The 24,908-nt window shown below is 35.8% G+C and overlaps 1 protein-coding gene across 7 annotated transcripts in view; it reads left to right on the top strand.

The window, feature by feature from the left end:
- The first annotated feature begins 8,102 nt into the window (after positions 1-8,102).
- The window catches only part of LOC122226195 (sodium channel protein type 1 subunit alpha), an 82,992-nt gene continuing 66,186 nt past the window's right edge, over positions 8,103-24,908 (top strand). For all 7 annotated transcript variants that reach the window (XM_042949014.1, XM_042949012.1, XM_042949015.1 and 4 more), the window contains exons 1-4: positions 8,103-8,366; positions 20,717-20,835; positions 22,961-23,050; positions 24,653-24,781. In XM_042949014.1, the coding sequence (XP_042804948.1) occupies positions 8,103-8,366; positions 20,717-20,835; positions 22,961-23,050; positions 24,653-24,781 (602 nt within the window). The remainder of the gene's footprint in view (positions 8,367-20,716; positions 20,836-22,960; positions 23,051-24,652; positions 24,782-24,908) is intronic.

The following is a 24,908-nucleotide window of genomic DNA, read 5'->3' as shown; positions in this document are numbered from 1 at the left end:
TATATTTAAATGCTGTTTCTCTTGTAAAGAGAAAGGTGTAAGCCAAAACCACAGATTCCGTGAGGTTCCTCCCTTCCATATTGGATTATGTATAGTTTCATAAATTAGGATCATTTAAAGTATTCAGTTATGAATGTTTGCACTAAAGACTGAAGTTCCTTTTCAAGTGTAAATGGAAAACTCATGATTGATTGATTGATTGATTGATTTTTAAAGTTTATTGTGTTTTATTTGAGAAAGAGAGAGAGAGAGAGAGAGCATGTGTGCATGAGCTGGGGAGGGGCAGAGAGAAAAGGAGAGAGAATCTCAAGCAGGCCCTGCTTGGTCAGCACAGAACCCCACACAGGGGCTTGCACCCCTGAACCATGAGGTCATGACCTGAGCCAAAACCAAGAGTCGGATACTTAACTGACTGAGCCACCTAGGCACCCCAGCTCATGATTTATTTTTATATTTTTTAGCAAAGTATGTACAAATTCCAAATATAATTTAGAACTTTTTTCCATAGTGTTACTGACAAAATATTAATATTGAATTATATCTGATAGTTTTTAGATATTACATAAATAAACAAGGATGTAGGTAGGTTATAATTTTAAAAAGCTTTCTTCCTATAATTAATATAAGGTTTATTTTTAAATAGATACTTAAATATAAGGTCTACTTAGAGTCACAAAAACCCTTTCATTAGTCTCGGTGTGACGATGTCATTACAATATGCATGAAATTGCTGATATATAAATGTAATTCTAGTGTCTTAACTAATTTATAATTAATATATTATAGTTCAAGTGATCATATTTGTCAGTGTAAAACATTTTTCTTCTATCTTCCTGGTCGTTTACTTCTCCAGTTGGAACTCACAGCCAATAATTAGAAGGATTTGCCTGGAGGGCTTTTCTCAGATGGGCTATTTCTGGAAAATATGAAGGCTTTTAGTAACTTTCTGTTCCATCTACACAACTTCATGGGCAATGATCTCCAATACAGCATTCCCTTTGAAGGGCAGTGATTGTCCACAATGATCATATGTAGTTAAAATATGCCTATATATAAAATCCAAATATATACATATTAAGGAAGTCACTAAAGCAGTAAAATGGAAAGGATGAAACAAAATGGATGGGCAACGACATACCAGATGAATGCAAACAAGAAGAAAGTAGGAGTCATTACATGACAGCAAAGTTGTCCTCAGAGGGAAAGATAGTAAAGTGAGGTGAGGACTATTTAAGGTAGGAAAGGGTTCAATCCACTCCAAAGACCTGATCCGGAACAATGTCTACACACCAAATAACACAGTATTAAAATTCATAAAACAAAAGTTACAGGGAGTATAAAAATAAACAGAAACACATAAAAAACAGACTTTAATTTCCCAAACTCCAAACTCAAAATAGATCAAGTAGAACAAAAATATGTACAGATATAGAAGGTCTAAACAAGGTAAATTGAATTGAGATATACTAAACTCTATAGCTTTAAAATAAATAAAATTTTTCTGTGTTCTTTGAAAGTCACTAAAAAAAAAACAACAAACCTTTATTAGGACAAAAAGACATCTCAGTAAATTCCAAAGAGCAGAAATGGTACAAACTACATTATTGGATTATAATACAATAAAACTAAACATAAGTAAACAAATTAGTGGAAGAAATCTATCATTTGGAAATTGTAAACACTTTCTCTTACACAGCTCTTACAGTAAAGAGGAATTTGAAAGCAAAGTTAATTAAGAACATTCTGGTTATTTTTTTTTTATTTATTTTTCCAAGTTTGCATAGTTCTAAAATTTTCTTGTTATTTTTGTGAAGGCTATATTTAATTTATTAATTACTTCAGGAAAATTTTATATCTTTATTATATTGTATTTCTATCCAAGAAAAGCATATGTCTTTCCATCCATTTATACTTTTTTTGTCTTTTTAAAGATTTAAAAAAATTCTTACATTGTATATATGAAATACTTATTAATTGTATTTTTCCCCTTTTAAATAAACTATTTTTTAGGTTTACAGAAAAATTGAGCAAAAAGTACAAAGGTCCCACATATGCCCAGCCCTCGTTTAAGCACAGTCTGCTGTCAGCGTCCTACACCAGAATGGTACCTTTTGTTGTAATTGATGAACCTACATTAACACATTATTATCACCCCAAGTACACAGTTTACATTATGGCTCACTCTTGGTCTTGAACATTCTGTGTGTTTGGACAATGTACAGTGACATGCATCTATCATTATAGTATTATACAGAAAAGTTTCACTGCCCTAAAAATCCTCTGTGCTTCATTTATTCATGGTTCTTTCCTCACTAACCCCTGCCAACTACTGATCTTTTTATTGTCTCCATGATTTTGCCTTTTTCAGACTGTCATATAATTGGATTCATACATTATGTAGCTTTTTCTGATTGGCTTTTCCTCTTAAGTAATATGCATTTAAGTTTCCTCCATCTTATTTTGTGGCTGGATAGCTCATTTCTTTTTAGTGCTAAATAGTATTCCATTGTCAGGACATACCATCATTTATCGATCCATTTACGTATGAAGGACATCTTGATTGCTTCCACCTTTTGGCAATTTTTATTAATAAAGCTGCTATAAACAGTTGTGTGGGGGGTTTTTGTGTAGATATAAGATTTCAACTCATTTGGGTAAATACCAAGGAGGGCAATTGCTAGATTACTTGCTAAGAGTAAGTTTTGTTTTGTAAGAAGTTGGCAAACCATCTTCCAAAGTGGCTGTACCATTTAGCATTCCAGATGACAATGAATGAGAGTTCTATTACTCCACATTCTTGTCGGCATTTTGTGTTATCAGTATTTTAGATTTTGGCCATTCTAATAGGTGGGGGGTAGTATTTCATTGCTATTTTAATATGCATTTTCTGATGACATATGATATGGAGCATCTTTTCTTATGCTTATGTGCCATCTATATATATTATTTGGTAAAGTGTCCATTAAGGTCTTTGATCATTTTTTCAATCATGTTGATTGTTTTCTTATTGTAGGGTTTTAAGAGTTCTTTATATATATTTTTTCCTTTTGAACCAGAATGTATTGACATTATTTCTAGTGCAATTAAATTAAAAACAGTTTCTAAACAAACCTGTGAAGGGGTGAAGCTAGGGAAGCCATGAAATGTGTTTCTTCTTAGTTGTAGCTTGGTGGTACCAACAGGAAGAATTTCAGACACAGGAACACAGTATAACCCTTCAGTTTTGAAATGCTGCTAAGTCTCCTCATGCCTCAGAAGTGATTGCCCCTGGGAGCGCCTGGGTGGCTCAGTTGGTTGAGGGTCCAACTTCAGCTCAGGTCATGTTCTCCTGGTTCATGAGTTTGGGCCCTGCATCGGGCTCTGTGGTGACAGCTCAGAGCTTGGATCCTGGTTCAGATTTTGTGTCTCCTTCTCTCTCTGCCCCTCCCCTGCTCATGCTCGCTCTCTCTCCCTTCCTCTCTCCCTCTCTCTCTCAAACATAAATAAACATCAAAAAAATAAAAAGTACAAAAAAAAAGAAAGAAAGAAAGAAAGAAATGATTGTCCCTGCCCTAAAAAAATTCAAATCATCTCCACCATTATATGGAGCCAGGGCCCAAATGGGAGCTTCTCTGTATATCTTGGATAAGAGTCCTTTAACTGCTTTGTCTTTTGCAAATATTTTCTCCCAGTCTGTGGCTTGTTTTTTCATTCTCCTGATATTGTCTTTAACAGAGCAGAAGTTTTTTTTTTTTTTTTTAATGAAATCCAGTTTATCAATTATTTTTTTTTCATGGATCATGCTTGTTGTGTTTATCTAAAAGTCATTGCCAAACCAAAGGTCATCTAAATTTTCTTCTATGTTCTTTTCTAGGAGTTCTATAGTTTTGCATTTCACATTTAGGTCTGTGGTCCATTTTGAGTTTATTTCTGTGAAGAGTGTAAGGTCTGTGTCTAGATTCATGTTTTTGCCTGTTGACATCCAGTTGTTCCAGCACCATTCATTGGAAAAACACTATCTTTGCTCCATAATATTGCTTTTGCTCCTTTACCAAAGATCAGTTGACTCAAGTAATATGGGTTTATTCCTGAGCTTTCTGTTCTGTTTTGTTGACCTGTTGGTCAATTCTTGCGCCAACACCACACTACTTGATTACTCTAGAGTTATAGTAAGTCCTGAAGTCGGGTTCTGTCAGTCATCCAAGTTTTTTCTTCTCCTTCAATATTGTGTTGCCTATCCTGTCTTTTGCTTCTCCAAATAAACATTAAAATCAGTTTGTCAATATCCAAAAAAACAATTTGTTGGAATTTTTTTATTGAGATTGCTTTGATCAATAGATCAATAGACCAACAGAAATTAAGTTGGGAAAACTGACATTTTGATATTACTGAGTTTTCCTCTCCATGAGCAGGGAATATCTCCATTTATTTAGCTCTTCTTTGATTGTTTTTATTAGGTTTGTAGTTTTCCTCATACAGACATTCTACTTATTCATTGCTGGTGTATAGGAAAGCAATTTACTTTTGCATATTGCTCTTGTATCCTGCAAACTTGCCGTAATTCCCTTTAGTTTCAGGGTTTTTTTAATTTTTTCTTTTGGGTTTTCTACATAGACAACTTGTTATCAGCAAACACTTTTATTTATTCCTTCTTAATCTGTACATCTTTTCTTGTCTTGTCTTAATTGCAGTTGTTAAGACTTGTGGTACGTTGAAAAGGAGAGTGAGAAAGGACATCCTTGTAGCACAAAAACACCACAAACTCAGAAAAATATAGTTTTTTTTAAAAGGCCCAACATTAAATTGCTGATGTCATATCTAAAAAGTTGATATAGATTAAAAAGGAAAAAAATGATAACATGGACTGTTATTTAAATAGGAAGTCATAGAAAAGAAAATAAAAAATACAGCTCTTAACCATACGAAAAAAAAGTTCAACTGGTCTCACATTAAGACAAATGCAAATAAAAACTATACTGCGATCCCATTTTTGTTTCAATCAGATTGAAAATATTGAAAATAAAATAACACATTATGTGGTGAAGATGTAGACAAATAGGCACCGCATTATATTGTCATCAGGAGAATCAATACTTCGAAGTGAGTAATTTTGCAATAATATCAAAATTAAAGATCCAGTTTTTTGCACAACCAAGTCCATTTTTTAGAAATTGATACCATAAATATGTCCACGTATATGTGAAAATATGGGTATAAAATTTATTAACTGCAGCTTTATTTAGAATAGCAAAGTATTGGAAACAACCTGAATACCCATAACTGGGTGATTCATTCAATAAATTACAGCGCATGCAAACAATGGAAAACCATGTAGCTGATAAAGATGGTTGAATCTATGAAAATTGACAAGGAATGAACTCTAATATATATTTTTAAGTGAAAAATGAAAGATGCAAAAGAGTTGTATCCTAAGACACTATGTCTATATATTTTTAAATAGAAAATGTGGGGACACCTGGGTGGCTCAGTCAGTTAGACATCTGACTTCAGCTCAGGTCATGATCTTGCGGTTGTGGGTTCGAGTCCTGCATTGGGCTCTGTGCTAACAGCTCAGAGCCTGGAGCCTGCTTTGGATTCTGTGTCTCCCTCTCTCTCTGACCCTCCTCTGCTCACACCCTGTCTCTGTCTCTCTCTCTCTGTCTCTCAAAATAAATGTTAAAAAAAAAAGAAAATGTATGAGTATACATACACTCATGTGATTAGTGATTACCTATTACATACCTGGAAAAATATATGAAGATGATAACAGTGGTTACCTCTGGGAACAGGAATTGACTGTTGGAGAGTGGGTGGAAGGGAGTTTGCATTGTATTTTCTTTTAAATGTTTTGAGTTTATATCATTACACACATTTTCTATCAGAAAACTAGTTAAAAATAAAAACCATATATACATCTATGTCATAATACTTCCCTAATGAGAAAATGCACCATACTTGTTATCCCTAAACTTTTATTTCCATGTAAATAACTACCAGTGTTTTCCTGATGCCTCATCGGAGAAGTAGAACTTTAAGGTTCGATATTCCTTTTCCATTGATTTAAATTTACCGATTTAATTTTTTCTATTCTTCCAGGCCCTAAGCTGATTACAGGTAGATTGTAAGAAACTCTGAAAGTTTTATTAGCTCACTTAATACACTGAGCATACAAATTTAGACTTAAATGTCCCACTTGTTTCTGGTCTTCCACTGAAAACTATTGTTATAAACCTCACAGCAGTGGGGACTTCCTTCAGTGAAATTTGAGGTCCCTCTAGGACTCCTCACCAAACAGTTATGGCTGCAATTTTATTATTGTGGCTTATATTCACCAAAGCTGCAATTAACTGTATCATAGCTTGTTGACCTTAATGAGTTAACACAGTGTCCAAATAAAACTCATATCCAAGCGGTAGCTTAGGCTCTGGGAAGTTTTGGCTCAGTAATATCTGTGAAATTTGAGCTCATATTAAATATACCTTGAAACAATACATTTGGGATTTGGCTCCTGGCATCAGATCAGATCTGACTCTGCTGCATGGAGTTGAGAGTTTTGCCTCGGGTGCTCATAATATGTTTAGCTGTATAGGACTATAGAATCAGCAAGAATAGCATTATTGCTTTAGTGAAGAAAAACACTTCCATTTTTGTTGGCACCCTGGCTTGTTTCTGATAATTTTTTCCTGAAACAGGAGAATCCTGCTGTCTCCTATATGTATAGCTATCTTTTCCCATCTGAGGCCTAATCTAGGAATTTTTTTTCCAGCCTAGTCTTCCTCTCATTCCTAGCCACATAAATGGCATTTGTCGAACACTGAACCGTCTCTGTCTACGTGTTCAAATAAGCGAGCCCTCGCATGGCTAATGTCATAAGTCAGTCACAATTCCAGCTGTCTCAATCTCAGATTAGATGAAGACTCAGGTCTGTGACTCAGTCAGCAGTGACTATTTGATTGGTTATTAAGGCTGGCTGCAGTGGGGCACCTGGTTGAGTGTCTGACTTCGGCTGAGGTCATGATCTTAAAGTTCATGAGTTCAAGCCCTGCGTCACGCTCTGTGCTGTCAGCTCAGAGCTCGCTTTGAATCTTCTGTCCCCCTCTCTCTCTCTGCCCCTCCCCCACTCATGCTGTCTCAAAAATGAATAAATTTAAAAAAAAAAAAAAAGGCTGGCTGCAGCCAACTGTTTTGACCAGCTTGGTCAGGAGCCACTTGTTAGGACTAGAGGGTTGGATGATATACCCTCTCAGAGATATCTCCCTTTCCACTTCATCCTGTTGCTAAGCTATCCATTGCCCTTATGGGGGATATATCCTCGTCTGGGTAGCTCCCAGAGTAAATGGTCCATTAGGGACATGATAGTATTTAGCCTAATGTACTTTAATTAAGGCTATAGTTGAATCACTTCCTTAAGTTATGGCACAATTACTGTATCGGCAAAGCACAAGAATTAATAAACTTGGGACATTTAACAAAACCTGAGCTAGAAAGCACATCTGTTAAGCCAAAGCCATTGAAGCAGTAAGTAGAATGGTGGTTGCTGGGTGGGGGGGGAGGGCAGGTAGAAAGTTGACATTCAATGGGTATAAAGTTTCAGTTATGCAGGATGAGTAAGTTCTATATCTGCTATACAACTGTATGCCTGTAGTTAACAATTCTATCTCGCACGCTTAAAAATTTGTTCAAAGGGTACATCTTGTGTTAAATGTTCTTACAACACACACAAAAAATTCTATTTAGGAATTACACTTTTTTAAATATTTTTAAAATGTTTATCCATTTTTGAGAGAGGCAGGGACAGAGCATGAGCAGGGAGAGACAGAGAGAGGAGGAGACACAGAATCTGAAGCAGTCTTCGGGCTCTGAGTTGTCAACACAGACCTTAGGATCATGACCTGAGCTGAAATTGGACGCTTAACTTACTGAGCCACCCAGGCACCCCTAGGAATTTCATTTTAATTTAAATGGGAACAAAAATTTTAATCATCTGGTTCATATGTCATGACCAGAGTTTATAGGTACTAAAATCTTCTCTTAATCTCCTTAGAATATCTGCATCCTTTTTTTTTTTTTTTAGGACCTTCATATGCAGATTAAATGGTAATTAAAATGTGCAGGATGACAAGATGGAGCAAACAGTGCTTGTACCACCAGGACCTGACAGCTTCAACTTCTTCACCAGAGAATCTCTTGCGGCTATTGAAAGACGCATTGCAGAAGAAAAGGCTAAGAATCCCAAACCAGACAAGAAAGATGATGATGAAAATGGCCCAAAGCCAAATAGTGACTTGGAAGCTGGAAAGAACCTTCCTTTTATTTATGGAGACATCCCTCCAGAGATGGTGTCAGAGCCGCTGGAGGACCTGGACCCGTACTATATCAATAAAAAAGTGAGTGTTTTTTATTGGGCATATTTTACTGCTAATTGCCTACTGAGTACCTTGGACTGTTATAGCACTGAAACATGCCAAATTAGCAGAAAGTCTTAAGTATCCTTCTGTTTAAGAAATAAAATACCTTTATGTGTGTTTTATGCATATACATCCATGAAAAACAAATTTATTATGTCATGACAGATGAAGCTGTCCCAGATGCACCACAACATATACCTGAACATAAATGTATGTTGTAGGCAGGCAGCTAATTTAACAAATTAAATTCTCCCCAGAGATTGTATTCACTATGCAATTTTGTGTGTTTTCTGTACTTGAAAATCCTAAAATTATCCCAAGTTATCCCTAAACTTTTATTTAGGGACAGATAAAGACTTTTAAAATATTAGTATTAATTTCTCATAGAACAAAATTTGACGCCACAAGGTTTTCAATTTCTAAATTATGTTATATATAACAACTCAACTTTTTTTTTAAATTTATTTTTTTTAACATTTTTATTTATTTTTGAGACAGGGAGAGACAGAGCATGAACGGGGAGGGTCAGAGAGAGGGAGACACAGAATCTGAAACAGGCTCAAGGCTCTGAGCTGTCAGCACAGAGCCCAACGCGGGGCTCGAACTCATGGACTGTGAGATCATGACCTGAGCCGAAGACGGCCGCTTAACTGACTAAGCCACCCAGGCGCCCCAATAATAACTCAACTTCTTGCAGAAACTTTTCTCTACTTGGAAAAGAACATTCCTCTACAAACTACAGTTTTAGTAACTAATAATGTGCCTTTTCCATTTGGATCCATGTGTCTTTGGGAAGTATCATTTTTAGTAGTGACAGCCATTAAAACTCAGTATCTCAATCAACTGAATTATGTAACAACTGAATTTCTGTATCACAAAGTGTTAAATCAAGATTTAAATAATGACAGCTATTCAACCATTTTTCTCAGTATTATTAATACATAAAATAAAATTTTGCTTACAATATTTTTATTTCAAAAAAGTATTCAATATTTTGGTGGAGGTATATTGATACTGGTAAGATTAACATAAATATTGTATTCTGAAGAACCTATAAAACAATATTTAAATGCTTGCGTTTTCTATTTATGCTTGAAATGAATACCTTCTATTAAGCACCCAATCTTTCATTATGACTATGATTACACCAAACCAAGAAGGAAAGCATAGAAAAAGATAAAATTGAAAAAGTTTATTGTATTAATTTTAGATTAAATTTATGACTAGTTAATTTGCAACATTTTATTATCATTCACTGGACACAATACGTTTGTGAACTCTTGGTAGAAGGGTAGGGTAAAAAGATTGCAATTGAGCAGGTAAAATTTTTCAGTTGGGCATAGGCCTTAAAATACCCCCAAAACTTTTAGGAACTCTTTTGGTTGCTGGCACAGCCTGTATCAAGTAGTCCTTATTAAATGTATAAGCTTAACAATTTTAATATGTGGATTTGAGACAGTTTTGCAAATCACTTCTTATTGACTGCTGCAGTTTCACAGGTAAAATTTTCACTGTGTTCAGATTTTTTTTTTAACTTTTCAGGCTATAACCAATTTCAGCGTAACTTACTTTCCCTTCTTAAAAACTGGTTTGCCCATTATACACTAAAGAAAGAGATAAAGAGTCATTTCCCATAGATTTCATTATCTTTTATTCAACTTTCCTTTTTAACATACTATTGTTAAATCTTAGCAGGTAAGATTTTATCCATTTCATAACTATCATTTAAATTATAAGTTGCACTTTATCATTAAATCAGTCCTTTGGAAATTAATTTAATGTAATGTCTGCAAAAGCTAAAAATCAAATTAATCAAATGATGAAGGGTTTATTTGTATAAGGAAGGTGACAATGCAGATAATTCAGTTAGACAAACATTTTAACGTATTTAAAATTGCTTCATTATTGAAGCAGCCTGTTTAGAGGTGCTGTTATCATGGGTTACTGGGCTTCATCCTTAGCAGGGCTTTTGCTACCCCCTGACATCTATGTCCCACCTCTCTGGTAGTAATTACTATCTGAAAATTATTAAAGCTACCCAGAGTCTACCCCTTCATCAAACAGGGCTGATATCTAGCATCCCAGCTCATGTACGGTGTCCTTACGTATACAACAATAAACGAATGCTTTGAGAAAGGCCAAGCTAATCCATGTTGACAAGGGCAGTGATTCTTTATGTGGAAACCAGATTGTCCACTCAATCTGTCCTTTAAATTAAAGAGTTTTCAGACCAATAAAAGCTGTTGTCTTGAGGGAGTGTCCCCAAACAGCCAACAATTGGCTTATAACAAACAGGGCAGATGGAAAAGAAAATTATGCAGCCCCTTTCAAATAGTTAAAAGAAAGGTCTTCAAACTGAGGATTAAAGACCAACTCTGAAGACCAACTCTGAAGGAAGCCAGCCAGATTCTTGTGCTGAAATAACCCTTATAAACTTTGTTCGGTTCACATTCCTACTTGCCTCTAACACCATCCATCCTTATCTTCAAATGCACATTGTGTGAGGAAGGAAAAGCATTTTGGCATTTTGGAACAAATCACATTGTGCAAGCAGAACAACCTGATAAGAGAAATATTGTTATCAGGAAGGAGTTTTCCCCAAGGCAAGGCACATCTATTGCCTTAACACTGGGCTGACATCCAGCAAGTCTTCCAGTGTAAGCCATTCAAAGTGCAATACAAATGAAACATTCTGGAGGACTGGAATCCTTAAAAAGTAACATTGCAAGCTTAGGACACATGACTAAGCTGTGTGTTTAGGACACATGACTAAGCTATGTGTTTAAAATGTCCTTCTTTTGCATTTTCATATTTTGAGACTATGGTTGCCATTACTTGTTTTCTAGTCTTACATTTTCTTCCATAATTGGGTTATTTCAGTATCGAAGAATAGTCTTAAATTCTGAATTAGTTTGCTCTGATTAAAGTTGGAATAATTATGAATATTTCTTTTGATGTTTGATGACCAGTTTTGTCTTATGACTTGAAAATCTGAGATCAGCAGAGTGGTCTTCATTAAAACAGTGGATTACACATATACACAATACTCCTGGCATAGATAAAGCGCTTAATGGTGGAAATGTCCCTAGAAAAAAAGTTTTTCAGGAAAAATGTCACTAGAAAAAACCTATTACTCATATTGGGGATGTGGATTTTATTCTATTCCTGAATGAGCTGGAATATGCAAATATCAGTAGGCCAGTGACTTACTTCCCTAAGGTTTAACTGAGGTACAATAAATAATGTGCCATTTATATCTATATACAAAGTCTAGTTTCTTTCTTATTAATATACAGAATAAGCAAAGGAAGCCTACTGTAAAAATGGCTGCAGAACCTATTCTTTATGTTATATTTTAAAGTACAGTGGTATCCATAAAAGAAATATATGTGTAAGCCACACTAAAACCCTCTGTGATCTTCTAAAAAGACAATGTCAGTGAGCTTATGGAAATGTCATTGCTGATGGTGTATTTTCAGATGGCATATGCCCACATATTTTTATCTTCTTTGCCCTAGTTTAAATTGTGCACATTATATAATGTTCGAAAGTTCTACTAAAATTGTTAAAGTAGTTTATTCCACGGTCAGTGATATTATAGTAATAACTAAAGAAATAGTAGCAACCATCTCATGAACATTCCTGATGCATGGAAGCATTTCCAGACCCTCTGATGTTTTAATCCTTCAGCAGTCCAAGGTAAGAACTAAAAACTAAAATAACAATGCTGTCAGAATACAGTCACAGAATTTTCCACACCATCTTAGCTCTGGTCCAGTGGTCTTCAAAACATGATTTCAGGCACTGTTCCTTTTGTTTGTTTATTTACTTTAGCTATGTGGCAGGGCACATTTAGCTTATGAACAAAACTTTTTTTTTTCCTTATGGTTCTTTTTTCCACAGTTTTTTTATTTCATAGCTTGGGTTAATTTTGCACCATTTGGCTATACATTGAAATTCTTCACCTACTCTTTATTACAGAAAACTTCTTTCTTCTCATGTTCTTCTTAAAATTACAGATGACTCACTAGTACCATGGAAGAAAATATCCTTTGTGACAGGGTACTGGAAATAGAATGAAGTATTTTAGATCTGTGGTGAAAATGGATGTTTATTAATTATGGAATGTAGAAATGTATCCGTTTAAAAATGTATTCTTTCCTTTATTATTTTACGGGCCATTTATGAACAACTTATCCTCCCTTTTTATCAGCTCTTTTTAAAAAGATGCCTGCTTCCTCTTCATTGGAGCTGCATGAAGAGTCATGTATGAACTTGTGATTTCAAATAAATGCCTAGTCTGTTATTGCTGCAGGAGTTTTAAATTGTTATATTGGGTAGACAGAGTTGTTTGCTTTGTTTTTAACTGAAATCAGGGAGTTTTCTTGTAAAAGTAATTGAATGGAAAATCAGAAAAGTAGATGGTAAGTAAAAGCTTATGATTCCATAAATCGTCCTATGGACAGCCCCCCAATTAATGTATTTTTTTTGGCACATCATTAGGTCTTTCAGAATTAGCAGTCATCCAAGGCTCTCTCTTACATCCAAGGCACTATAGTTGACTTCCAAATCTTTCTCCTCCTCATCCATTATTTCTTCCTTATGCCTCGTTCTTCTTTGTCACCTCCCCATCTCTGTTTCAGAAACAATCCCAGATGATGGTGGTAGTAAAATAATGGCTAGCATTTATTAAGTACCAGCTATATTAGTAAGAAACCCTTCAACTGAGAGTGATAAAAATCTAACAGAAACTAGTTTTTGAAAACAAAGAAGCTAACTAATTAATCAATCAATAAATGTATTTGTGGGGTAAATCTCATGTTAATATCAAAGGATCCAGCACCCTGAAAGAACAATGTCAGGACTCAGTTCTTTTTTATTTTTGGCTCTACTTTTTCCTATGCTGGCTGCATTCACAGGCTGGCTCTTCCCACAAGATGGCAAAAATAGCCACCAGTGGCACCAAGCTAACAGCTTACAGCCTAATAACCCCAAGAAAAAGAGCTCACTTTTCTTCAAAAGCTCTAGCAGAAGTCCTGGAATTGGTTGTAGTTAGTTCACATGACCTCCTCTGAATCAATTCCTGTAGCCTAGGGTATGTGATGGTCTCATTGACCAGGTTAGCGCCACATGTTGACCTAAGGGGTGGTCAACATGCTAAGGGGTGGGTCAGCTCCACCCAAGCCATGTGGGCAGGCAGTGGAGAGGTGTTCTCTCAAAGGAAGAGGTGTAGACCACAGAAGAAGGCGTGCCAGGCAGGCAAAAATAATGGCTCTGTACTCTATGCACTATGTATCAGGATATTTACAGTTGTTATTTAATCCCCATGTCCTTCCCAGATAACCCTTGTCTTTATTTTAAAATAATGAAACTGAGGTGAAGTAATTTGCCTAAGATCACAAAAGCTATTAAGTAACAGACACTAGATTTAAAACAGATCTGTCAGCTTCCGTGGCCCATTGCCATGCTGCTTCTGGTTTGTAGTCTTTGCACTGATAATACCAGTGGAAAAGAGAAGTCTGTTATGGAATACATATAAGCCCATCACTGCTGTTCCTGCCCCTCTACTCATGCCACTTTGCAAGCTGGACTCCTCATCTCTTCAGTTGGCAGTATTTCTCAAACCTGACTTGTCACTTCACTGTTTCTTCTCAATCAGGGGCATCCCCTGCCTTGGTAAAAACCAAAATTTTGAGATACAGTAGGTTTGGATCAAGTTGAAAAATAATTAGACAACTACATTTCCCACCAGATATAATAGGGTGATAAATACCTTTTATTTTTTTTTCCAAAGAGGACAGATTCAGGAAACTTAGATTATGTGCCTCTATAATAAGTAGGAAGAGAATAAGATGTGGTTGGGGAGGTGGGCCAGGGTTAGAAAAAAGTACATTGTAGTGCATATTAAAGAGTTTGAAGTTTAAGGGCAAAATGAATTCTAAGTAGGCTTTGGGTAGAGGAGTCACATGGTCCACTTTACGTTTTTAAAGATCAAGTTGGTAGTCTTTTTTAAAAAAATTTTTGTAATGTTTACTTATTTTTGAGAGAGAGAGAGCACAAGCAGGGGAGGGGCAGAGAGAGAGGGAGACACAGAATCCGGAGCAGACTCCAGGCTCTGAGCTGTCAGCACAGAACCCGTTGCGGGGTTCGAAGTCATGAACTGTGAGATCATGACCTGAGCTGAAGCCAGATGCTTAACCAACTGAGTCACCCAGGTACCCCAATCAAGTTGGGAGTCTTGATGGACGTTTAGTCTAGATGTTTTACAATGAAGACAGAATAATAGGTGGGAGCTGAATCTATTTTGGAGGTGCCCAAGTGTCAGACAAGAATAAGCTGATGGCATTGTTTTCTGAATTTGAAATTTGGGAGGAAAGATGGAGCAACAAACTTCCAATGTAAAAATTGATCTTGCTTTCAAATGCTCAAGTGTTAGTATATGTATGTATTTGAGAACCAGACAAACACACACTTTTCACCCTTTAATTCTTGTATTTATATGGCACTTTAGAATTGATTATGGGCACTCAAATCTTCTCTATGCAGACGTAGAAATCAGCAGGGAACAGTTTGCTCATAGATCTCACATAGCAAGTCTGCGATAAAACTGGACCTCAAATTAGTCCCCTCTAGTCAAAGAAAAATTGAGCATATAATAAGGTACCACAGCCACGGTATAGGCTAAAGATATGGGCTGGGAAATATCTGACCCCCAGATTTTATTTGCGCCTGTGTTATAGTTTTTCTTCTCTGAGGCAGAGAACCTGAAGCAGAGGCAGCTGTAACCTGGCTGATAAGAGCCCAGCTGGGCATCTCCTGTAGGGTCATCTCCTGCACTGGCCCCACCCCCATTATTCCATCGAGCTAAAGCCAAGGGACAAGCAATTTTACAGACTCTTTCCTGGGTACAAATTCTTCTTCTGTTTTGCATGGGCTTAAAGCAGAGATTTTTTTTAAAAGAACTGACTGACTGTGAGATATTGAGCCCACAGATAGATTTTGCTAGACTCATGCAATAATGTTTATTTTGAATTAGTTTCCAAGATGTATAAACCAAGAGATTACACACACACATTCATGCATACATGCATGCATTTATAATCATGCATATTTAGGATTTCTCTTATAATATGTGGCATCACTGATACACACATCAAAAATTGATAGGGACCGCCCACCACCCAGCCTCAGTGGGCATTTTGGCTTGTGATCCCTGGCTTAAAGACCACATGTGTAATCAGGTGAAGGCCAGATATTGAAGCTTGGGTGGGCCACAGGCGGACAGGTGCCACAGGCTATTCTTTAAGCTGATTATCCCTAGCCTAAAGGGAAAAATAGAATAAGACCAGGAGTGAACAAAATTTCTTTTAATGTTTACCTATTTTTGAGAGAGGGAGAGACAGAGCTTGAGAGGGGGAGGGGCGAAGGGAAGGGAAGACATAGAATCTGGAGCAGGATTCAGGCTCTGATCTGTCAGCACAGAGTCCGACTGGGGCTTGCACTCACGAACTGTGAGATCATGACCTGAGCCAAAGTTGGGCCCTTAACTTACTGAGCCACCCAGGCACCCCGAGAAAATAATTTTTAAATATTACATGCTCCCTTCAGTCAGGTGGTAAACCTGTATGAAAGCTTCCCCTTCCCCAGTGAGCCAGAAAAGGAGGGAAATCTTGGCCTGAATCTAGAGGTTATCACAAAATAGAGAAGTAAGATCGTTTAGAATACCCACAAGAGAAAAAGAACAATTAGATGTCATGGCATTGATCCAGATGAGAAATGTTCCCAGAGCTGCACACTAATAGAAATCTCTTGACTTTCTATGAAGTTCTTTATACCCCAAACTTCTGAAACGTATCTCCTCTGCCACATAGTTCTCTTTCTACCCCTCCCTTCTAGAACCCCTTCTCAAATCAGCAGCTTAGAACTATAAGAAGGTTGATTCCACTTCTGGTGGAAGACAGAGCCAAGGGGTGACGGCTAGTTGCAGCCCAACTTGGAATTCTTTCGCCATTTGCAGAGTCACATTTTCTTATACACAGTGATAAAGTTTCACAGTACCATTAATACAGAATTCCATTTCATTAAGAGTTACATCGGCTTTTGAGTGTATGTAAATATACATGTATATGTGTCTATGTATGTATATGTATATATTCTTCTGTGGGAAAATATATTCAAAGTTTCAAATAATTGTTTTCCAAATATATTTTTGGAGCACAGTATATATACAAGTTGAAATTGCTTGTTTTAAATTTTGAAGCTAACGCATAAATTTAATCAACCAATAGTGTTTTCTACATTTTCTCTTGTTCATGATCATTGCTAACCTTCCCCTGTTACTTTTGCCACTGTGTTTATTTTAAGGGCAGGCAAATGCTGTCTATTTAGAGGCAGTCCTGTTATTTGGTAATTTTTTGATAATGTTTAGATAAATATGAAATTGGACCTTAAATTTGAACTATTTATTTTAAGTAACATGGCCCCTAGATTGAAAGAAAATATAGTGGACATCTTCAGAAAAAGAGACTGGAGGGGTGCCTGGGCGGCTCAGTCGGTTAAACATCTGACTCTTGACTTCAGCTAAGGTCATGGTCTCATAGTTCGTGGGTTCGAGCCCAGTGTCGAGCTCGGTGCTGACAGTGCAGTGCCTACTTGAGATTCTGTCTCCCTCTCTCTCTGCCCCTCCCCCTCTTGCTCTCTATCTCTCACTCAAAATAAATAAAAATAATAAACTTTGAAAAGAAAAGAAAAGAAAAGAAAAGAAAAGAAAAGAAAAGAAAAGAGAAAAGAAAAAAGAAAAGGCGACTGGAAAAGTATGGCTTGTTAAATTCAAGGTCCACCTTGGATAAAAAATTATAAACAAATCAACTATCTAAAAACTCATTGCCAAGTAGTATTCCATTGTGTATATAAACCACAATTTCTTTATCCATTCATCAGTTGATGGATATTTAGGCTCTTTCCATAATTTGGCTGTTGTTGAAAGTGCTGCTATAAACATTGGGGTACAAGTGCCCCTATGTATCAGCACTCCTGTATCCCTTGGGTAAATTCCTAGCAGTGCTATTGCTGGGTCATAGTGTAGATCCTGAGAAATTTAACAGAAGACCATGGGGGAGGGAAAGGAAAAAAAAAAAAAAAAGAGAGGACGAGAGCCAAACCATAAGAGACTCTTAAAAACTGAGAATAGGGGCGCCTGGGTGTCTCAGTTGGTTAAGCAGCCGACTTCAGCTTAGGTCATGATCTCATAGTTTGTGAGTTTAAGCCCCGCATCAGGCTCTGTGCTGACAGCTCAGAACCTGGAGCCTGCTTTGGATTCTATGTCTCCCTCTCTCTCTGCCCCTTCCCTGATCATTCTCTCCCTCTCTCTCTCTCTCTCAAAAATAAATAAACATTAAAAATTTTTTAAAAAATGAGAATGAGGGTTTATGGGGGGGTGGGAGGTAGCTGAAAGTGGGTGATGGGCATTGAGGAGGGCACCTGTTAGGAGGAGCACTGGGTGTTGTATGGAACCAATTTGACAATAAATTTCATGTTAAAATAAAATAAAAACTCAGAAACAAAATCACTAGATAGTAACAAGCACAGATTCATAAATAGCAATTCCTACCAAACTGTTATAATTGTTATTATTATATATTGTTATTATAGGTCAGGGGGAAGGATTTTAATGTATGTGTACAACATAATCATTGACAATTCGGGCAATTTTAAAAATTACCTGTTAACAAACACAGATTCACAGCCCTGCTATTGAAGAATCACCTGAGTTATTTACTAAAAATACACAATACTAGGCATCAGAATCTCTACTGAATTGGAATCACAACAACTTTGTGAGCTAAGTATATTTATTCCCATTTTTTCAAATGAGACAAATGAGTCACAGAAATGAAGTAACTTGTCTAGGATCCCACTGCTGGAAGGCTACGGAGCCACACTTGAGCCAGACATCTGACTCCAGAGTCTACACTCTTAATAACTACTTAAGTTTAAAAAAAAAAAAATCTACTTATATTTTCCTACTGTTACTTTCCAGATTGTCAAGCTGTTGAATAGCAGGATGTTTGCCTGTTTTTCTTGGTTTGCCTTTAAAATCAGAATTGAGAGGCGCCTGGGTGGCTCAGTCGGTTAAGTCTGACTTCGGCTCAGGTCATGATCTTGCAGTCCGTGGGTTCGAGCCCCGTGTCGGGCTCTTTGCTGACAGCTCAGAGCCTGGAGCCTGTTTCAGATTCTGTGTCTCCCTCTTTCTCTGACCCTCCCCTGTTCATGCTCTCTCTCTGTCTCAAAAATAAATAAATGTTAAAAAAATTTTAAAAAAATAAAATAAAATAAAATAAACAAAATCAGAATTGATTTTTACCTTGCTGAAGAGAGTCTGAACTAGCACTACAATGCATGGTTTACATCTAGGTCTGTGCTGCCAAATGCAGTAGACATTGCCCCAGTGTGGGTCTAGTGCTTTAAATGTGGTGAGTACAGACTTCAAGGACTTAGAATTGGTATGAAAAGAAGGATGTAAAATATCTCAAATTTTCTAATATTGGTTGCACAAAATGATAATATAATGGATATATCAGGTTAAAAAATTATTAATTTTACCTGCTTATTTACTTTTTAAAAATACAGCTATCAGAATATTTAAAATCACGTATGGACTCAAATTTGTAATTCATGTAATATTTCTAATGGACAGCTTTGCTCTACATAAATTATCCTTCTAGACTTTCTTCTATTAGCTGAGATAGTTGAACATTCACTACTATATATACTTCGTGGGGTCATGACTTACATATCTTTGTTTTCTGTGTAAACTCTAGCACAGAGCTTTGCAAGTATTGTGCTAATTAGTTAATATACATTATTTGCACTGGAATAAACTAAGTTAATAGTTGGACCTAAAACTAGTTCCATACTACCGTCCAGGTGTTTGCAATGCTCATAATATTAACACCTTATCATATAGGGGCTCAATAAATGTTACTGAGTTTGGTAACTATATATGAAAAGCTAAGTGATAATTATGACCTGCATCTAATGTATGAAGAGTTAGACTCATATAAATGTATCTTTAAAGTGATATTTCATATACAGAATTTCATTCCTGAACCAGTCAAAATGTTATGTTTTGAAATATGTTCTGAGGCACAAAATCAAATTTTCTACAGTCTTGGGTTGTAAAGAGAAGACTGTTTCAAACTAGATGCTACTTATCAGCCTTTTCTCCTCCACCACTAATTTTGAACTTTTTCTTTGGTTTTGAAGTCACTTCATGCAGTGAATGTTATCCTGAGGAGTTGTAGTAATGACATTTTTATTGAACTAATTAGATTTAAAAGATGCTAAGGTACTTTACTATAATAGGCCATATAATGCATTCTTTTTAAAAATCAGTACCAAACAATACATTTAGAAATGATTAGGAGGGTAAATTTTATGTTATGTTATTATTAGTAAATGCCTTAAGAAACACTGAGTCAGAATCCTTCATTATGTTATTTATGCTATTGTATGTTGTTACTTTATTTTTTTTTTGTCTGAACACTGCTAATTGCTCTCAAATATATCTAATTTTTGGAATGCAATTCCATTCACGTTCATGGATCCTAAATTCTTCAGGGGCTTTGAGCTTTTCCTTCATACTAAAAAAGCACTACATGAGATGAGCAGTCAGTTGGGATTAGAATTCAATGTGTCAGCTAACTCAGAAATCCCAATACAGAATTTAGCACTCCCGGTCAACAGATACTCTCCAAGGAGCTTGGCTTCCAAAAATCAATTATTGGATTGTGTCCATCTAGCTCAAGAGCGGGTCTTATGGTGGCTGTTTTTATTTCCTATTACCAATAGATGATAAGATTTATTTTAAGAATAAATGGTTAAAAAATAACTTTGAAAAAGGTACTAGTTCTATCGAATGATTTTGCATTCTATAGGACTAATTTGCAAGATATTCGAGTTGGGAAACCTGAAATCACTATAAAGAAATGTAGTGTCTTAAGAATTTTAGAAAGAAATGAAATACGCACCCATTTAAGACTTTCATTCAAGTCAGATGTTTAAGATATTGACAAAATAAACCAATTCTCTTGACCAAATACCTTATGTATGATAAAATTGCAGGTAAGTATCAGGTAAAAGGTAGATGACACCATTGAATGTCCTCTCTAAAGGACTCTAACGGTCCTGTAAAAGTGACTGTTTGTCTGCATGGTGTACATTAAAAGCTGCAACATTGGAATAATTCATTATGACAAATAACAGAAGTAGGCAATAACGTTTAAATGGTTTATACTTTTATACTTGTATGTTGTGTTCCTGTCTTACAGACTTTTATAGTATTGAATAAAGGGAAGGCCATCTTCCGGTTCAGTGCCACCTCTGCCCTGTACATTTTAACTCCCTTCAATCCTCTTAGGAAAATAGCTATTAAGATTTTGGTACATTCATATCCTTTTGAAGTGATCAATAGTAACTATGTGTGTAATCTATAAGTGCTTTGTAGCTAAATATAAAATTAGCTTGGGAAATGTCCATGTTCTGTGGCTTTTATTACTCTCATTTTGTATCTTTTGTCTTATAAGCCTTATTCTTACAGTTTATTGGTCATAGAGATGTCACTGAAACTTACAAAGTCTTTAACATTATATATATGTATATATATATGCATATATATATCTTTCAAATATATATTATACCTAGCCTTTAACACTTTATATACAGATATACATATCTTCCTAAAAATACTTGCATGGATTGAGTCTTACAAATCTAATTTTAGATGGCCGTATGTATCTTTGCCATCTTTACCACAAAATTTGTGATTATCTAGAATTTACAATAAGTAACGATATAATAACAGAGAAATATATTTCTAGAGCCAAGTTTAGACATACCTATTAGATAAAGCATTTTAGTTTACCTTAGAATAAACCTTTAAGTATATTTTCTATGGGAGAATTTCAGGCGGCTTTGGCCAATACTTAGTTAATTCTTGAACTCTCCAAATGAAATTCATGAGGAAATACTGGAATATTGGCTGAATTTCAAATGTAAGTCATTGAATTATGACTCTGTCATGTAAAACGGATTGCTTAGTAATGACTCTGGAAGTTAATGAAAGAAGCTGAGATTATATTACCAAACGATCTTTAGGGATTTGACTTTGCAATTTCCATTGGTGTTAAAAAGGACTCCAACTAAATTTAGGTATTCATATCATGGGCAAAAACTTTATTTCTGATTATGTCTCATTTGATGGCTTTGGTGATGATAAGTGTAGAAATACTGTTGTAATTTTCATAAATGCATAATACCTGATTTTTTTTAAAAAAAGATTATAAAACTGAAAAGGCCATTTCTACTTTTAACCCGATGGCGAGAGATTCCTTAGTGGCATAAATATGCCATTTTTAATATTAGAAGATTTGAAACAAAAATCATACGTTCAAGGTTCTTATGTTTATGGAGGTTACCTTATCCTAGTTTGTATTCCTAGTGCCATCATGTGGTCATTTGATGAAAACTTCCTTTTTCACTTCTGGAAAATTTTTATTTGGGCAGTTAACTGTAGTGGAAAGAATATTGGATATGAAGGCAGGAAACTTGTGTTCTAGTGCTCAGCCAAGTTAGCTAATTTCCCTAGAGCTTGGGCCTTATTTCTTTGATTTCTGAAATACAGTGATTAGACTAGTTTTTTTCAAGGTCCCCTTCAGCTCTGTTATGTCTTAGTCATTTGTTTTAGCTAACACTTGGATCATATTTACTAATATATAGGCCTGTTCCAAGAACCTTCCACATTTTAACAAATTTCATCTGCACCTGAAACCGGCCAAGTCTACACTTGATTAGCTACCTTGTATGAAAGTCACTGGAGACATAAGATTCCGTGGCAAGAGTGGCTGAGTGAATTGCCCAAGATCACTTTTATGTTGAATTTTAATTACATTCATGTCACATTAAGTCCTGGCCTTTGGGGATTTTCACTTCTACTTGTATTCAGTGCTGCTGAACTTGTTCAAACTCAGTCAAAATAGAGCAACCTGACCCAGGGCCATGCTGTCCTCTGACTACGTGGGGTTTTTTTTACATAAAAAATATATATATATAATATGTACTTAAGAAATTACAGTATTGCTTATATGTGCCTTCCTTAACAATTTGCTATTTTAGGCACCTGAATTAATTCAAATCAGGCTTCTCTGCCCAAAAACTGTACCACTCCACTTTGCACAGCTTTCCCACTAAACTCCTCTGGGAGGCAAATACATTGGTTCAGTAATAGTATCAAAACAATACTTTATACTTATATAAACATTATACATTATCTCACTTAATCTATACAACACACTGTACACGATGTCACTTAATCTATAGTACTACTCTGAGGGTTGATATTATTACCCACATTTTGCAAATGACAAAACTGAAATTTAAAGAAATTAGATAATTACCCACAGTGTATTAGTCACTGTATCCTGGCTAAACTGCAGTTTAATCTTTCAATGTTTGTTTTATATAATATAATACGTGGATTTGGATTTTCTTTTGCGTGTTCCTTAACAATAATCTACATTATTCAGCATGCTAATTATGTGCACTATTTTGACGAACTGTGTGTTTATGACAATGAGTAATCCTCCTGACTGGACAAAGAATGTAGAGTAAGTTCAATTTATGTTGAAACCACCTACTATGTGTATGTGTGTGTTATAGATATGACTATATAGATATGTAGACATATAGACATGTATATCTATATCTATATATAGATACAGATTTTGAAACTATGCCTCAGTGTACCTTCTAAATAAAACTGAAGAATGTTTTTAGTAAAGCCATCTCTAGGCACAAGTACAAAGCAGGAAGACAAATGACATTTGCTTTCAGGCCTGCTGGTGTTGTTGGATCTAATATCTGTCTTTCACCTGTATTTGATGGTTATCAGAAGGCCAATATTCTCAGACACTCACCATATTTCCTTTAGGATCTACGGTGGCCAAAGCAAATGTGATGAAAGCAATTGCAGAAGAGAGCCAATATGGTAAACCTTGACTCCAATTAAATTTCCAGATGAATTCACTGAGTTCAGAATTTACAAGGGAATGTTACACATGCCGTGAGAAGACAATGTTGATCCTCATTGGGTTTTCATTTCCATCAGGCACATCTACTTCTTGTCAGGCCTAAATCAGTTTCAAGTGCTGTCATCAAAAAATTCACTGGAAAAAAAATCCCCAAATTTGGGGTTTTACAACTTGAAAATTCCATTTAAACTGAGGGCTAAACTAACTGAAGTGAAAGGGTAGTGTTTGTGGAAACTAAAAGCATTACTAACTGCACTGATGACTCTGTTCTGGGTTACCTCTACAGCAGAGAGGCTGGATTTGTGTTAATTTCTGCTGGGGCTCTTCATCCTGCCTAGGTTGTAACCTCTTTTGCTCTGTGGCTGCTGACCCTGAAAACAACAACCACGAGGGTATTCCCAAGAGCCTCTTCTCTACCTGGACACTTCCAGGTTGGAGCCAATTATAAAAGAAACAGAGATCCAAACAGGATGTAATAAAATTTATATACAAAGAATTCCTAAGGTGTTGAAGTTAACGTGTTAGACCCATAGGTCTTCAGTCCCACTGGTTTCTGTGATTTTATTCTCTAACTTCTGAGTAGAAGGTTAAAACTTTGGAAACATGTACATTTCTGAATTAGCCCAACATTTTATTCTAAATTAAATCTTACCTCAAAAGACCCTAGAATTATCCTATCGGATGTTAACAAAATCCTTTTTCCAAGTTAGTGAACTGTCTTATCTTCTAGAAAGGGAAAACCACAAGACTTGCTAATTTGTCAATGTTCTCTCATTCATTAAACATGATTGAAATTAGTTTTTTACTTTCTAAAGGAATATCATTTTATGCTTCTGCAATAGTATTGATTGGCTACTCCATTACATGAATGTACTGGATAATTCTCAGGAGGTTCTATTCACTTATGTCAATACCAAGACATTTCAGGCAGTAGCCACATAGACTTCATACAGCTTGTATTTCTCACTCCGCTTTTAGGACCCTCAAAAAACAACCCTTCATATGGGAGGGAAGGAATTTAAATTTAGGGTTATGTTTTATTTTCATGAAAATAACATCCACCTACTTAGATTCCCTTTTTTAATGTTCATCTCTTCCACTGACAGAGTGATAAGAAATTGATATGCTATAAAAGAAAATTATTGCTTTATCAAGTCTTTTTTGGATGCTTGCCTCCAGGTACACCTTCACAGGAATATATACTTTTGAATCACTTATAAAAATTATTGCAAGGGGTTTCTGTTTAGAAGATTTTACTTTCCTTCGGGACCCATGGAACTGGCTCGACTTCACTGTCATTACATTTGCGTAAGTGCCTTTTTGAATCTTCAAGGCAGAATATGGTTGGGCTTTCTATGAGTGCTTATGTTTTTAAAGACTAAGCTTGCTTTAACCGAAAAATATTTTGGTGTGATGTATACATTTAAGCTCCTGA

Source organism: Panthera leo, chromosome C1 (assembly GCF_018350215.1).
Source record: "Panthera leo isolate Ple1 chromosome C1, P.leo_Ple1_pat1.1, whole genome shotgun sequence".
Taxonomy (NCBI): Eukaryota; Metazoa; Chordata; class Mammalia; order Carnivora; family Felidae; genus Panthera; species Panthera leo.
The sequence above is the reverse complement of the archived record's forward strand: the minus strand, read 5'-3'. Positions and strand labels throughout refer to the sequence as shown.